We start from the raw sequence: 13,238 nt of genomic DNA, 5'->3' as shown, positions 1-13,238 counted from the left end.
TAGCATGCAAAAGGGGTGAAGTGTATCTGAGAGGAAGCGTTTATATAAATAGAAACGGATAAAAAATAAATTTTTAAAGCTGTGTTCCATATTATAAATGCAGGTTGAAATCAAATATAGCATTTAAAAATCATTCTTACTTTCATTTCTTTATAGTTATGCATGCAAGTGATTGAGAGGAAAGTAAAGGGACAAAAGTACTTCCAAATCTAATATTCAATCTTCATCATTATGATTCTCTTTGAAAGAGCCTTCTTTATTATTGGACCAGTAAAAGTAGTTCAGTGAGTTTACTCAACAAATTGAATTTCCTTTATATTTTACCTATTTGAATAGCATGTCTGACAAAAGTCTTATAACTTCTGAGATGCTGCAATACATCTTTGAAAACACTGAAATAACTCTCACAAGATTGGTTTTATGTCTGAGAACTCTGCTACCTTCCTTTCTCTTCTCATAATTTGAACATTTCCCTGATCTTCTTTCAGGTAAGTGAACAGAAAGAATCATGAGGCTAACGACTTCTGAGCCTTGAAAAGGAAGCCAAGTATAAAGGCAGGAGAACATCAGAATAAACAAGACATACTAAATTGTACAACCTATGTTCTTTATAACTATGCTCCATGATTTATGAAACTTTCGTATAATGGTTTGAAAAGGCCATATCCCATAGGAAACTTACAACTGGATTGAAGGAACTAAATGCCCACCTCATAGCAATCCAACACACCATATTCAAAATTTTATACCTCAAAATATGACTTAAGAAATTAATTCTGAGGATTTGATGTATATAATCAGTTTGCTATTAGTGATTTTGTTGCCATGGACCAGATCATGTATGGACTTGCCTATGGCATTTCATCTGTTTGCGAACAAAGTTTTCAATCAGCAGAGTTCAAAGCAGCAAAGGGCTGGGAAGGTTTTCAGGGAGAAACAGCTTCTTTATTTTACATCTAATTTTATCTTACAATACACATTTTATTTTCCCCCTCTATATTCTCGACATTGGTCCATATTGCTTTGTCACTTTTTTTTTTTTTTTTTTAGTATGAGAAATAGAGAGTTGGAGGCTCTCCGGATGGTATGCCTGAGACCTCCTCCACCTTCTCACTACAGCGTCCTCCCCACCCACACTACTCTTAAGTATTAGGGCAGAAATGGTGAGGAAAATAGACACGGTTTTGCTCTCATTAAGCTTGCAGTCTAATGGGATAGTTTCACATTAATTAAAATATTAAACTTTGATGAGTTTTGTGCAGAGAAAATTGAGCTATGAGAACATGTAACAGAGAATAGGAAAGATGACAATTAGTAGTAATATAAAACAGCTCTCAGTTTTGCAAACAGTCTTGTATGTTAACACTTTGTTTTTCTCTCTGCTCCTTCTACGTTCTCTTCATAAGTAAGTTTCTTAACATTTCTTTTGTCCTGTTTTTCTGAGTATCAGTCTCTTTTCATGATTTTTTCAATTTTTCCTCCCGGCAAGACCAAGCTATGGCTACTTCTTTTACAGCTTGATCAAGGAAGGAACACAGGCTTTGGAATCAAGAAAATCTAAGATTGAAGTCAAATTAACCACTTCCCAATTGATTTTTTTTCTTTAAGACATTTCTTAATTTTTTGACTTTTTTTAAATAAATAATGAAAACATTTTTTCTTAAACAATAAAATTATCAGTCTTTGAGAGATTTTAGTTAAATGTCTATAGGTTTCCTTAGAGAGGAAATATGACTTTAGAGACAGATGTCTAAAACTTATTTGTAAGATGATTGAAATAATTAATATATCTCATCAAAAGTGTACCTATTAGATGCTGGCTTGGTCAGCTGAGAACAAAGAAAAAGATCTGAAGAAATACATAGAGAATGGAATCCAAACCAGTATGAGGAACAGGGAAATTTTATTAATGAATTTTAGTATTCTAGCCCCGTTTTAGCCCATGCCATTAAACATTCTATTCATTTAACTTTTCTCTTAACGAATATTATGCTTAAAAGGTACCAATTTGTTTACAGGTGATAACGGCTGCTCCTTATGGTTTTATTTATTAATCTTGGTTAATATAGCTCTATCTTTTCAGAGACAAATCTGCTCTACATGTTTGATTAATTTTTAAGTTATGCATTCACCCAATAAATATTTATCAAGTGCTTGCTATGTGCTAAGGTACTAAATTTCTTGCTGGGTATCCAGTAGTGACCAGAACAGAACTGGTTTCTGCCTTTGTAGAGCTTATAACTTTAGTAGGGAACGCAGATGTTAAAAAATAAACACACAAATACATACATAATTACAAAATGTGATAATTAGGTGCAGTCAAAATCAGATTCCTGGTGTACAAATAGGAAGGCAGCTTCTGGACCATGGTAAAATAATCAGTATAATGAGGCCTCTTGGAGAAAACCACCAGTCTTTATCTGACATATGCCTCTGCATTAGTTTTCATATTTTATTTAATTTCATAAATACCCCATCACAGGTCAATGAGAAGATCAAATTATATAATGTGTGTACAGTATACAGCAGTACAGGTATTAGATAAATGTTAATCTCTTTCTATTATTCCTTCTCCAAATTATTCCAATTCTGACTTTAAAAGAATATTTCATTTCTATAGTTTAACAAATAATTGTGTTAGTGTATACCAGAAGTATGAATTTGTAGTTGCAAACACAATGTAGAATAAAAAAGAATGCGTCATGTTTTTCTACCTAGATTTATAGGCAGTTTATCACTCCTGTATAGCACATACATACTTTCTTTTTTTCTAAAATTATATTGAGACAGGTGCAAGAATAAAGACATCACACAGGAGGAAATCAAGTCAACATTATTAAATGAAATATTTGATAACTTACAGTAAAGAAATTCTACTGACAATTTATGGTAAAACTCCAGACTTAAGAAATATATGTGAATAATACTGAGGGGAATTTATAATTTTCAGTTCATCATGTATTAAAAACCTTGAACCTATAAAGACAAAAATGTATATAGCTTTATTTCCACATTTCATAATCTTACTGATGTTCTTTATTCTTACAAAAAAATAAGAGAGTAATAAAAGAAATGAGTTACTAAGCCAGTAACTTATGTACTACAATGAATGAAAATGGAGGTATTTTGTTGGAGTTGAAGATCAATATAATTTATCACCAGATGCTCTACTGATAAAGCTGATAATGTAATAATCAGAGAAGTAAAATTCACCTAGAGCTTCACATATGTTTTCATCTCTCCTTATAAATTTAATTTATTGTATCATTACCTGATACACCACCTTCTCAACATGGCAAACCCAATGGGACGTGTTATTTAGTATAACTTTTATGCTACTAAATCCAACCATTATACAAAATCTAAAGAGCATACAATGTAGAAGAAAAGCATTATGATAAAAAATAAAACAGACTACATAACATAAACCAGTTCAAATGTCTCATATTGCTTTCAATATGTTATGTCTATGACTTATTCTCTCCTTTTGTTCACCTACAGCAGCTTTTTGTTGTCCTTCCCTATGATCTGCATTGGATGGATTCCCTCCTGTGTCCAGCATCATCTTGCCCCCACGTGTATCTTATTTAATTCTAACACTTTCATTTCTCTTTAAACCTATTCTTTCTTTCTGACTTTCTAATGATTGCAGGTTTTTTTGTCTTAAAATAAACCCAAGTTTGTCCTTTATGGCAAAAACTGTCTTTTTTAACAGATTTTTAAAAAATCTTTTCTCACCCAAATTCTTCAACCTGCTCCATATCTGCTCTCTCCAATATTCATCAATACTCCCTTTCTTAACACTCTAAAAAGTGGCTTACTTCCCTACCATTCTATCAAAATGGAATCCTCCAAGAACAATATGCTGGACAAGTTCCAAGACCTTCTCTTAGATCTCAGGGTGGTTCATTAGCAGCAGTATCTGCCTCAGCAAATCATTTTTCCTAGAAACCCCTTCCTCCCTTTGCTGTTTTTATTTAGGTTCTTGGGCATCTCTTTTCTTACTCTCCTTCCCATTGGAAAATTGACAGCTTCAACTATCAACTTTGTTTTTTTATTACGTTAATTACCCTGAAATACTTGTCTCAAGTTTTTGTCTTGCTCCAAAATTACTATAATCCGTATTCTTTTAGTACTGCTGGATGTGTCATTAGTATTTCAGTATTTCACAGATTGAGTTCACCATCATCTTTCTCCCCAGGATTGGTCTGGTTCCTCAACTTCTTACATGCAATGATATAACCACCACCTGCCTACCAGTCATACTTGAAACTCTGGCACCGGCATCATCTTTGGTTTATTTTTCTCCAATTACTCCCCGATCTCGTTAAATGTCAAATCCCATTAATCCTGCCCGTACATTAGCTATCATGTCTGTTTCCACATCCCCATTCCTACTGCTGCTGACTTGCTCCTCTTCTGACATCCCCCCTGGATCAATGTAATAGCCTCCTAGGAAGCCTCCTGCCTTGCATTCTCTCCTTTCACCAAATCACTGGTAGGCATCTATCACACTAATTCTTCTAGAAGATTCCTATGTTCAAATGCATTCCAAAGAAAGTCTAAAATCCTTATACTAACAAGAGCTTCCATGCATTGGCTCCAATCTACCTTTCCAACTTCATTTTCCAGTACTATCTCAGGCATCAAATACCAGCCAGGTCCTGCTTGAGAGTGTCTTGTACTTCCATTCCTATCTCCTGTGCTCATGATGGTCTATTAATTCTGAAATCCTCTTTCTCATCTCTGTGTTTCCATTTACTACCTATCTTTCAAGGCCTAGAGTGGGTGTTACTTCCACGAGAAGGCTTCCACGATTAATGTATCATTTATAAAATGATTACACTCTGCTAACCACATATAGCTGTATATGTGTTAATTACTTAATTTCAAACTGACCATAACCCCTAGTTTTAGATAAGGAAACAGGCTCATAGAGGACAAGTAACTTGCCACAGTCTTACAGATAGTAAATGGTAGGTAAACCTGGGATTCCAATGAAAACTTTCTGATTCTAATTAACCACTGTATCTTGCCCTCCACTTTATGCCCTCTATAATAACTTGAACTTGATGTGTTCGTCTCTTAGAACTTCTTTTTTTTTTTAATTTCAATAGATCTGGGAGAATACAGTGAAGTTTTGTTACATGGGTATGTTGTATAGTGGCGAAGTCTGGGCTTTGGGTGTACCCACGACCAGAACAGTGTACATTGACTTTTTTTACTTTGTACTTCATTTCATGGTTTTTAATTTTCATGTCAAATTTCTTAGCCACTTGACGGAAGATCTCTGGAGAATTCATGGTGCCTTTATTTAATAAGTGGTTACTTAACAAATGCTTTTGCCTGGATAGATAAATATACTACCACCTTATTAAAAAACTCACTATGTCTTTCTACTATCTACTTTATCACATCTAATACTTCTGACTAAGCTTAAAGGCCTTAAGTTATCTGTGGCTTTAAAATTAGATGCAGATGTCCTTTTTCGGGCATTATTTTCCATGATGTCCCAACATGAACCTATTGTTCCAATTAGGTTCAACTGCACAGTCTCTCAAACATAATGCTCATTGCACCTTGCCCTTTGCTGCCAATGTTTCTCTTTCAGGAATGTCACCCACTCGTTCCAAATTGTATCTTATTCTTCTTTCAAGGTTCAGCTAAAAAATACTTACAAATGTCTTATATATGAGAGGTAGTGTCACAACAATTTAAATTTTGATAAGAATAATATTATTATGTGCCCACATTCTTTGGCATCTGTGTCACATCTCTGCAAACTCTCGAGTTTTTGCAGAGAATCATGTCTTACACTGCAAAGCTCTAAGTCCACTGTAAAGCACATATTAGGTACTTTAAAATAATGGTAATGGGTCTTGTGAACTAAGGTTATTTTCATATAAAGTAAATTAGAGCATTTAAATTATTATAGCAATTAAACAAACTGGTTAAAAAAATGAGAAGTTTTTAAAAATAACTATTTTTTTTTTTTGCCTACTTTGTAGGCCTATCACACGAAGCTGTTCCTATTTTATTATTTCATCCAAGAACATGCAAAACCATTTCTTTAGTTACAGTTTAGAAGCAGCCTATAAAACAATAATATGATGGGCTGGGTGGTTAGGAGGGGATTTCTTAATAAATGGATATAGAGGTAAAGATTTTCCCTAGTGCTTACTTCCCCAGATGGTAAAAGCATTCCATTTTACATCATATGTGACCTTGTTTTATCCACATGACTTATATTTGGCAAGGACATAGAAATGCATTCAGCAGCTGCACACGAAACATGTATACAATACCTTATCATGAGAATTTCACTTTTGATGGACGTGGTTATTGGCTCAAATAGGCTAAAATCCTCAGTAATTAAAAAAAAATCTTTATATTTGACTTAATAATATTATCGTTTTTACACTTTGCATTGAACTATCAATTCAAACAAAATAGTGAAATTGCATTTTAAGACATGAGATCTTCAGGAGGCAGAGCAACATCTTGCTCTTGTTTCTACGGTTCATTAAAGCAGCTCTGTCTCTCTTTGTGCTCGCACTGCACTAAACTGGAAACGGATAACAGCTGATCTACAGATCAGAGAGGATGGACTAGACACAAACCATCCTAATTGTTTTATTTTTCCTAAATAGCCTAATAACACCTTCTTGAGGTGGAGAAAGTGCTATTATTCCTTAAAATACATCCCTTTTAATTCTACCTGTTCCCTCCACCCCCGCCAAATCCTAGCCATTTGAACAAGATATGTATTTAAATAAGATATGTATTTATGTAATTGAACAGAGTAAAGGTCAATACACTTCTGAAAGGAACATTTGTTTAAGCTAATTGATCAGATGTGCCTTGATAAACCCGGAATCTCCTAAAGAAAATTAAGGTTAGATTCACTGTGGAGGTGGAGGGATAAGAAAAAATTTCGGGGCACGTACATTTCTGTGATGGTCTCTGGCAGATTTGTGGGGATCTCAGTGAGACCTTTCCCACGACAGTCTACGATATTGTTGCTACAGGTGCAAGCGGCAGGGCAGTGCAAAACGCTACAAGAAGGAGCCATAAATGACTGGTGACCTAAAAAAGAAATGAACAGCAATTATATTTTTCCTCTGAATTTCATAATTGTGAAACATGCAGACTTAGCTTAAATAATAAAGCATGTGACAAAAATAAATTTCTCTAAATACATGATAATAAAATGGCCCTATATTTCTAAAATATTATTTTAGGAGGCATGCATTTATATTTTCAGATCAACAAAGCAAATGAGATGAAGCAAACGAGATTTTAAAAAACTGGTCATAAAAGTGGTAATTTTTAAAACTTGAAAAAATTGAGATAGGCTAAATTCAGTTTTAAAACCAGAATTCTTTTCAAAATTATTCTGATTTCCAGCCCCCCACCCCCACCAAAAAAACACACAGCAATTTCAAACTAACATATGTTCATTTCAAATAAGCTCAAATAGAGTTTGGTCTTTATCAAATTTATGTGGCTTAATTTACTGTGTCTAAAAAATGAAAGAAAAATAATAACACTTCCATCTTGGTAGAATATAATTGTTCCTTGAATTAAATAATCATGTGCCAATAATGTGGAGGAAAATTAGATAACCCTAAATTTTATGTCGGGATAGATTAAAAATTACCACTTTCTTTGAAGTTATTATAATAATTTGTGTCATATCACTTTGTAATTATTAATCTATATAATTCTTTTCTGAGCTTCACATGATTAAAATTTTAGCACAAGTAGTTACCTTCAGGTGTGTATTTTTTACTACTCAGTATTTGGAAACGAAACTATTTTGACATGAGATTTTACTGCTTGAAAGATGAGCACCAGAATGTCAGCAGGGCTCTACCAAATAGGCGTCCGCAAATCACGGTTTCTAGAGGACAGGGACTGCCCGCTCCCACCTGCTGGGAAAGGTACCCAGTGGTGGTGATGTGCCAGAAAGAGGCTGCTAGCCAATTGCTAACCCTGTCCCTCTAAACAAGCTCTGAAACTTTACAAAAATATCCTCAGTCTAGAAAAGAAAGGTGAACTTGCCTTCTTCCTCATCTAGAAAACAGGAAGGAAAAAGTGAAGAGAGAAAAAGTGGTTAGTAACGAATTGTTAGTTATTTCATCATTTAATTTTTTAAAAAGCGATCAAACATTCCATGATATTGTAAGAGAATCTTGTTTAGCTTATAAAATGTGGGGAAAAATACATAAAAGGGTCCAAAAGATAACAATAAAATAGAAGCAAGTACTAGCAATGTCTCCCCATGGCTTTTTCAAAAACACTCAACTATTTATAATGCATTATCTGTATTTCATATGTGTAACAAAAATAATTTGTGTTATTATATTTTGAATAGACACTTCTGAAGCAGAACCAGTCCTATATTCATAAAACATGTTATGTAACACAGTGGATATATAAATATAAACAAATATATTACTCTCTCTACATATAGATAAAAATAGGAATCAGACTGGCTAAGTAGGGATCCTTGGACTCAGCTATATAACCTTTGAAAGGTTATTCTTTTTCACAGTATTTTAATCTCTAATATAGAGATAATAATACATTTCTCATACAGATATTATGAAGGAAGTGAAATGCAGTAAATATATGTGAAATACTTAGATTGCTGCTTAAGCACATAGAAAAACTCAGTAAATGTTAGCTATTGAAATTAGACATAAGCCCATGTCTTATTTTTGCTTTTAGATTTTTGTTACTATAGCTAGTCACTTATTATTTGTTTTAAGTAAAATTGAACCATTACTATGTATGTATACAGGAAAAGCATACTTTGCAACTATCGTTGCATTTTTCTTTGAATTTCACAGCAGGGATCCAGGATTATCTAATAATTTTTCAATTATTAACATAAAAGTAGCTATAATTGTTACTTAAAGGTAAAATAATGTCACAAGTAAAACCATAATCTAGGAATTTCCTATATTTCTCTGGAGTAAAAACTGAAAAATCTTTGATCATAATTCAGATGCAAGTAATCAGTAGTTGCCAACCAGTGTACAAACATCTTAGAAAATATTATTATTTTCACTAAAAAAGAGGACCTCCATAGAGTGATTAGTGCATAATTGCACATGTTAGTGAACAACATTGAACGAAGCCTTTGAAGCATGCACTCTTCACATTCCATTACATGATAGCATACAGTAGTATGATAACATAATCCTTCTTTCTCCCTTACCACTGCATACAAATTCTCGTTTTTGAACCTCAGCTACATTATGGCCTCTCAGGTGGGACGGGCCCATGCACTGAGTGTACAGGCCGACCCGAGGCCTTTGGCGAAGCCAGTCGGAGAGCCAGGCCAGGTGGCAGTCACAATACAGGTTGTTCGAATGCAGTCGACTAAATGAGAGGAAAGAAGTTTAAAGCAAGAAAACAAAAATAGTTATTTAAAAACTTGAAAAATTCATTAATAATAATATTTACCTTTAGTTTTTAACATAGAAGCACATAAAGCTTAGCAAATTCTGATACAATTGTTTTTTTCTAAAAATTGAACAGGCTTACAAACACAGAAGTCTCTCTTCATTTGCTCTGAGCTATGCAAATACACGGAAGCTTGAAAATGACCATAAAATTATTCCACCTATGTTCACTCAAAAGAGTAATGAGAAAAAAAATACATCCAAGGCAAATTGTTCTGCGGTCCCAACACACTGGAGACAATGGGGGTGGTGTGGGAGAGTGGGAAGGCAAGGGGAGGAGGCCAGTTAATAAAAGTTGTGGTTCGCGGTTTGAAATATCAGTAAGTCCTGCCGTTATGAGCTTCTATAGAAACTGCTTGCAAAATCTTTTTAGCAGTTCGCTTTCATTTTTTGCTGAACAAGATAGAATAATAATTCAATATAAAATGCTTTTAACATCCCTATTCTGATTTCCTTCTTTTGCTTAATCACAGAAAAGGGATTAGCTGCTTTGGCTGGTGGAGATCTATTCTCAAAGAGCAAGGACTGAAATTAAAAGGCACAAGTGGCTGGGAGTGAAGGAATTAAGTGAGTCCCCTCCATGGTGGCAGGATCCATACAAGATCATGGATTTCTTCCAAGTGGCAAATAGCACTTCTCCATTAATATAATATCAGACAAATGTATCCACTAAATTAGGTAACTGACTTCAAACTGGCTTTTATGTTTTCTCAAACTAAAGAAAAGGACATCCAAAGCTATAAATCAAAGCACCATTCCCAGAATCATCTACGACATAGTAATACCATTTTAGTCCTTTTTAGCTGATGTGTTCAATTTTAACCTAATAACAGTAATGGATATTAAAACATGGAACTCAGTCCAGAAAGATAATTGGGCTATAAAAGTGGAATTTTAAAGTAGCAATGATACTGTAGAATAATGAACAAACCAAAGCAAAGGATTCAAAGTTCGATGACTGCTTTACATTCTCCTTGAGACATTAGATAAAGAACAGATGCTTTTGCATCAAAACTAGAAGATATGTCACAGAACAAAAAGCTACATTTTGGGGAAAGATGGGTGACCTCTGGCTCCATTCACTTGGAAGTCAAGAGTGCCATCCTTTGGAACCCACTGTAGCACATTCTACATCCTTGTTCTCTAAATATTTCTTTCTAAACCAAGCACATTACAAAAAATTACAATTAGATGTGTATGAATTTGAAACGAGAAAAAGAACATAAAAATTTAAAAACCTGATTAGTAAGACAAATTAGTGGATTTCTACAAGAAAATAACAGACACTATCAAAATTTCAAATGATAGATGCTTTTATAGTTCCAGTGGCTTTATTTTTTCAAGGATCGAAAGTTTGATCAATTTTTTTTAAAAAAAATTACCTGAAGTTAATGGGAAACTATAGTTTGAGTGAACCAGACTGTTAATTTAGTTAGATTCGTCTCAATCTGATAGCTTCAAGAAAACAAAATTTAGTTATGTTTGTATACTTTTAGAATTTCTTTACTTTGCTAAATCACACTAAAAGGGAATTATAATAATGTAATACATACGAATTTAAATTACAGTGAAGAAAAAATGGCATTAAGATTGATTTTGTCGGCCAGGCACGGTGGCTCACACCGTAATCCTAGCACTCTGGGAGGCTGAGGCGGGTGGATTGTTTGAGCTCAGGAGTTCGAAACCAGCCTGAGCAAGAGCGAGAGCCCGTCTTTACTAAAAATAGAAAGAAATTAATCGGACAACTAAAAATATATAGAAAAAATTAGCCGGGCATGGTGGCGCATGCCTGTAGTCCCAGCTACTCGGGAGGCTGAGGCAGAAGGATCGCTTGAGCCCAGGAGTTTAAGGCTGCTGTGAGCTAGGATGATGCCACGGCACTCTAGCCCGGGCAACACAGTAAGACTCTGTTTCAAAAAAAAAAAAAAAAAAAGAAGAAGAAGATTGGTTTTGTCAAATTCATTAAAAAGCTGGTGATTCAACTGATTTTTTATTAAAGAAAGAAAATAAATATAATATGTTGCAGTGCTAAGCTATTACGCTATTATAAAATGAGAAATATTTTGAAAATCTAATCAAAATATATTTACCCTACATAAAAACTCATTTTTTTCAAGAAGTCCAATGCCTTGGTTTTGTCTGCAACCACGTTCCACATATATGTAAATATATTTTTTAGGTCAAGGTGATTCTGAAACTCAGTTCAAATGAGATTTACCTCTGAAAATGCTATAACTGAGCTTAAAGGATTACTTTTTGTTCAAAAGGGAAAAAAAATAGCTGTAGCCAATACTTTATTACAGATTCATTTTTATTCACCAAAAATATCTCAATGTCTGTCTGTAACCCCCAAAAAGATATTTTTAAATTTAAATGCTGACATAACCTTAATTATAGAAGCACTAGAGGGTGATGCTATAATTTTATGTTACAAAGAATGTTGAAGAACCAGTTTAGCTTTATTAGGTCTGCCTGCAGTACAGTAATAAAATCATAAAGATTTCTCATTTATCATATCTGACAGCCAATCAAGGAGTCTTCCATTTCTTAATGAAATGTGACCTCCACAATAGCTCAAAGTAAATGTTTTTTTTCCCCACTCCAAATTTCCCACAATGCATATTACTTAAAAGACGGCCTTCACGTTTCCAGAGTAATAGTTCATTTCCTCAAATATCATATCTGGAATTTTCTAAAGTTGTGTTTTCCTTGTCTACCTCATAAACTAGTGTTTCTGTTCTTTGCTTAATAAAAATAATACTTAAGGGAACCCTTAATTGATTAAGTTGATCTTCACATATATTGTGACTACTTACAAAGTCCTAAGTTTGGGCATATGGTTGAAACTTGCCACAGAAAGTCTAGTGATGTTGTTATTGTTGAGAGTGCTGTAAAATAAAAAAAAGTTAGAGTTTTAGATATAAACATTTATTGATTATTTTATTTATTAATACACAGAAAATTTCTAGTGACTATGCATATGAAGGACAACTATTTGGTAGAGATGACCAACAAAATGCACTATTTGTAGACCAGTTAATAAATACATTACATACTTTAACATATTACTATACCTTCAGTTTTATTCAACATTTATTACACATTTATGGCTTTAATCATAGCATCTTTGATTATTTACATACTACTTTATGTATCTTGTGCATGCATGTCTGTCTATGATACTGGTTAAGAAATGAACATGGGCTGAGGCGAGAGGATTGCTTGAGCTCAGGAGTTCAAGAGCAGCCTGAGCAGGAGCAGGAACCCTATCTCTACTAAAAATAGAAAAATTAGCCAGGTGTGGTGGCAAGCACCTGTTGTCCCAGTTACTCGGGAGGTGGATACAAGGGGATCACTTGAGCCCAGGAGTTTGACGTTGCAATGAGCCATGATGACGCCATGGCACTCTACCAAAGTGACAGAGCAAGACTGTCTCACAAGGAAAAAAAAGAACGTGGGACAGTCATAGTTAGAAAATTTGCGTAATTACATTTCCCTGTCCATGAGTAAAGGAACATATTTGAATTCTCTAACTGAAAGCTCGTAGCAACAATACAGAATTATTCCTGTCAGGTCTTGGAACAGAGTCTTGCTAATTATTGTTTACTGTGGACATTGGCCACTATTGAAATTTGAGTAGAAGGACATCGATATTGGTACTTGCATCAGGTGGAGACAAAGTGACATGCTTTAGCACTATATTGAAAAATTAACCTATTCTAACAGATTTTAGTTGCTGCAGCAGATACTGTCCTTTGCCTGGTA

At 34.1% G+C, this 13,238-nt stretch overlaps 1 protein-coding gene across 3 annotated transcripts in view; it reads right to left on the bottom strand.

The window, feature by feature from the left end:
• Window positions 1–13,238, bottom strand: part of SLIT2 (slit homolog 2 (Drosophila)) — a 137,920-nt gene that overhangs the window by 108,287 nt on the left and 16,395 nt on the right. For 2 of the 3 annotated variants that reach the window (XM_012660755.1, XM_012660757.1), the window contains exons 3-5: window positions 12,290–12,361; window positions 9,227–9,390; window positions 6,948–7,086 (exon numbers count right to left, since the gene is read on the bottom strand). In XM_012660755.1, coding sequence (XP_012516209.1) covers window positions 6,948–7,086; window positions 9,227–9,390; window positions 12,290–12,309 — 323 coding nt within the window. In that variant the 5' untranslated portion in view covers window positions 12,310–12,361. Of the gene's footprint in view, window positions 1–6,947; window positions 7,087–8,064; window positions 8,077–9,226; window positions 9,391–12,289; window positions 12,362–13,238 lie in introns of all 3 variants that reach the window. The other variant, XM_012660756.1, reaches the window with a different exon arrangement.

This window comes from Propithecus coquereli, unplaced genomic scaffold (genome assembly GCF_000956105.1).
Source record: "Propithecus coquereli isolate 6110/MARCELLA unplaced genomic scaffold, Pcoq_1.0 Scaffold677, whole genome shotgun sequence".
Taxonomy (NCBI): domain Eukaryota; kingdom Metazoa; phylum Chordata; class Mammalia; order Primates; family Indriidae; genus Propithecus; species Propithecus coquereli.
Note: the sequence above shows the minus strand (reverse complement) of the source record. Positions and strands in the feature narration are given on the sequence as shown.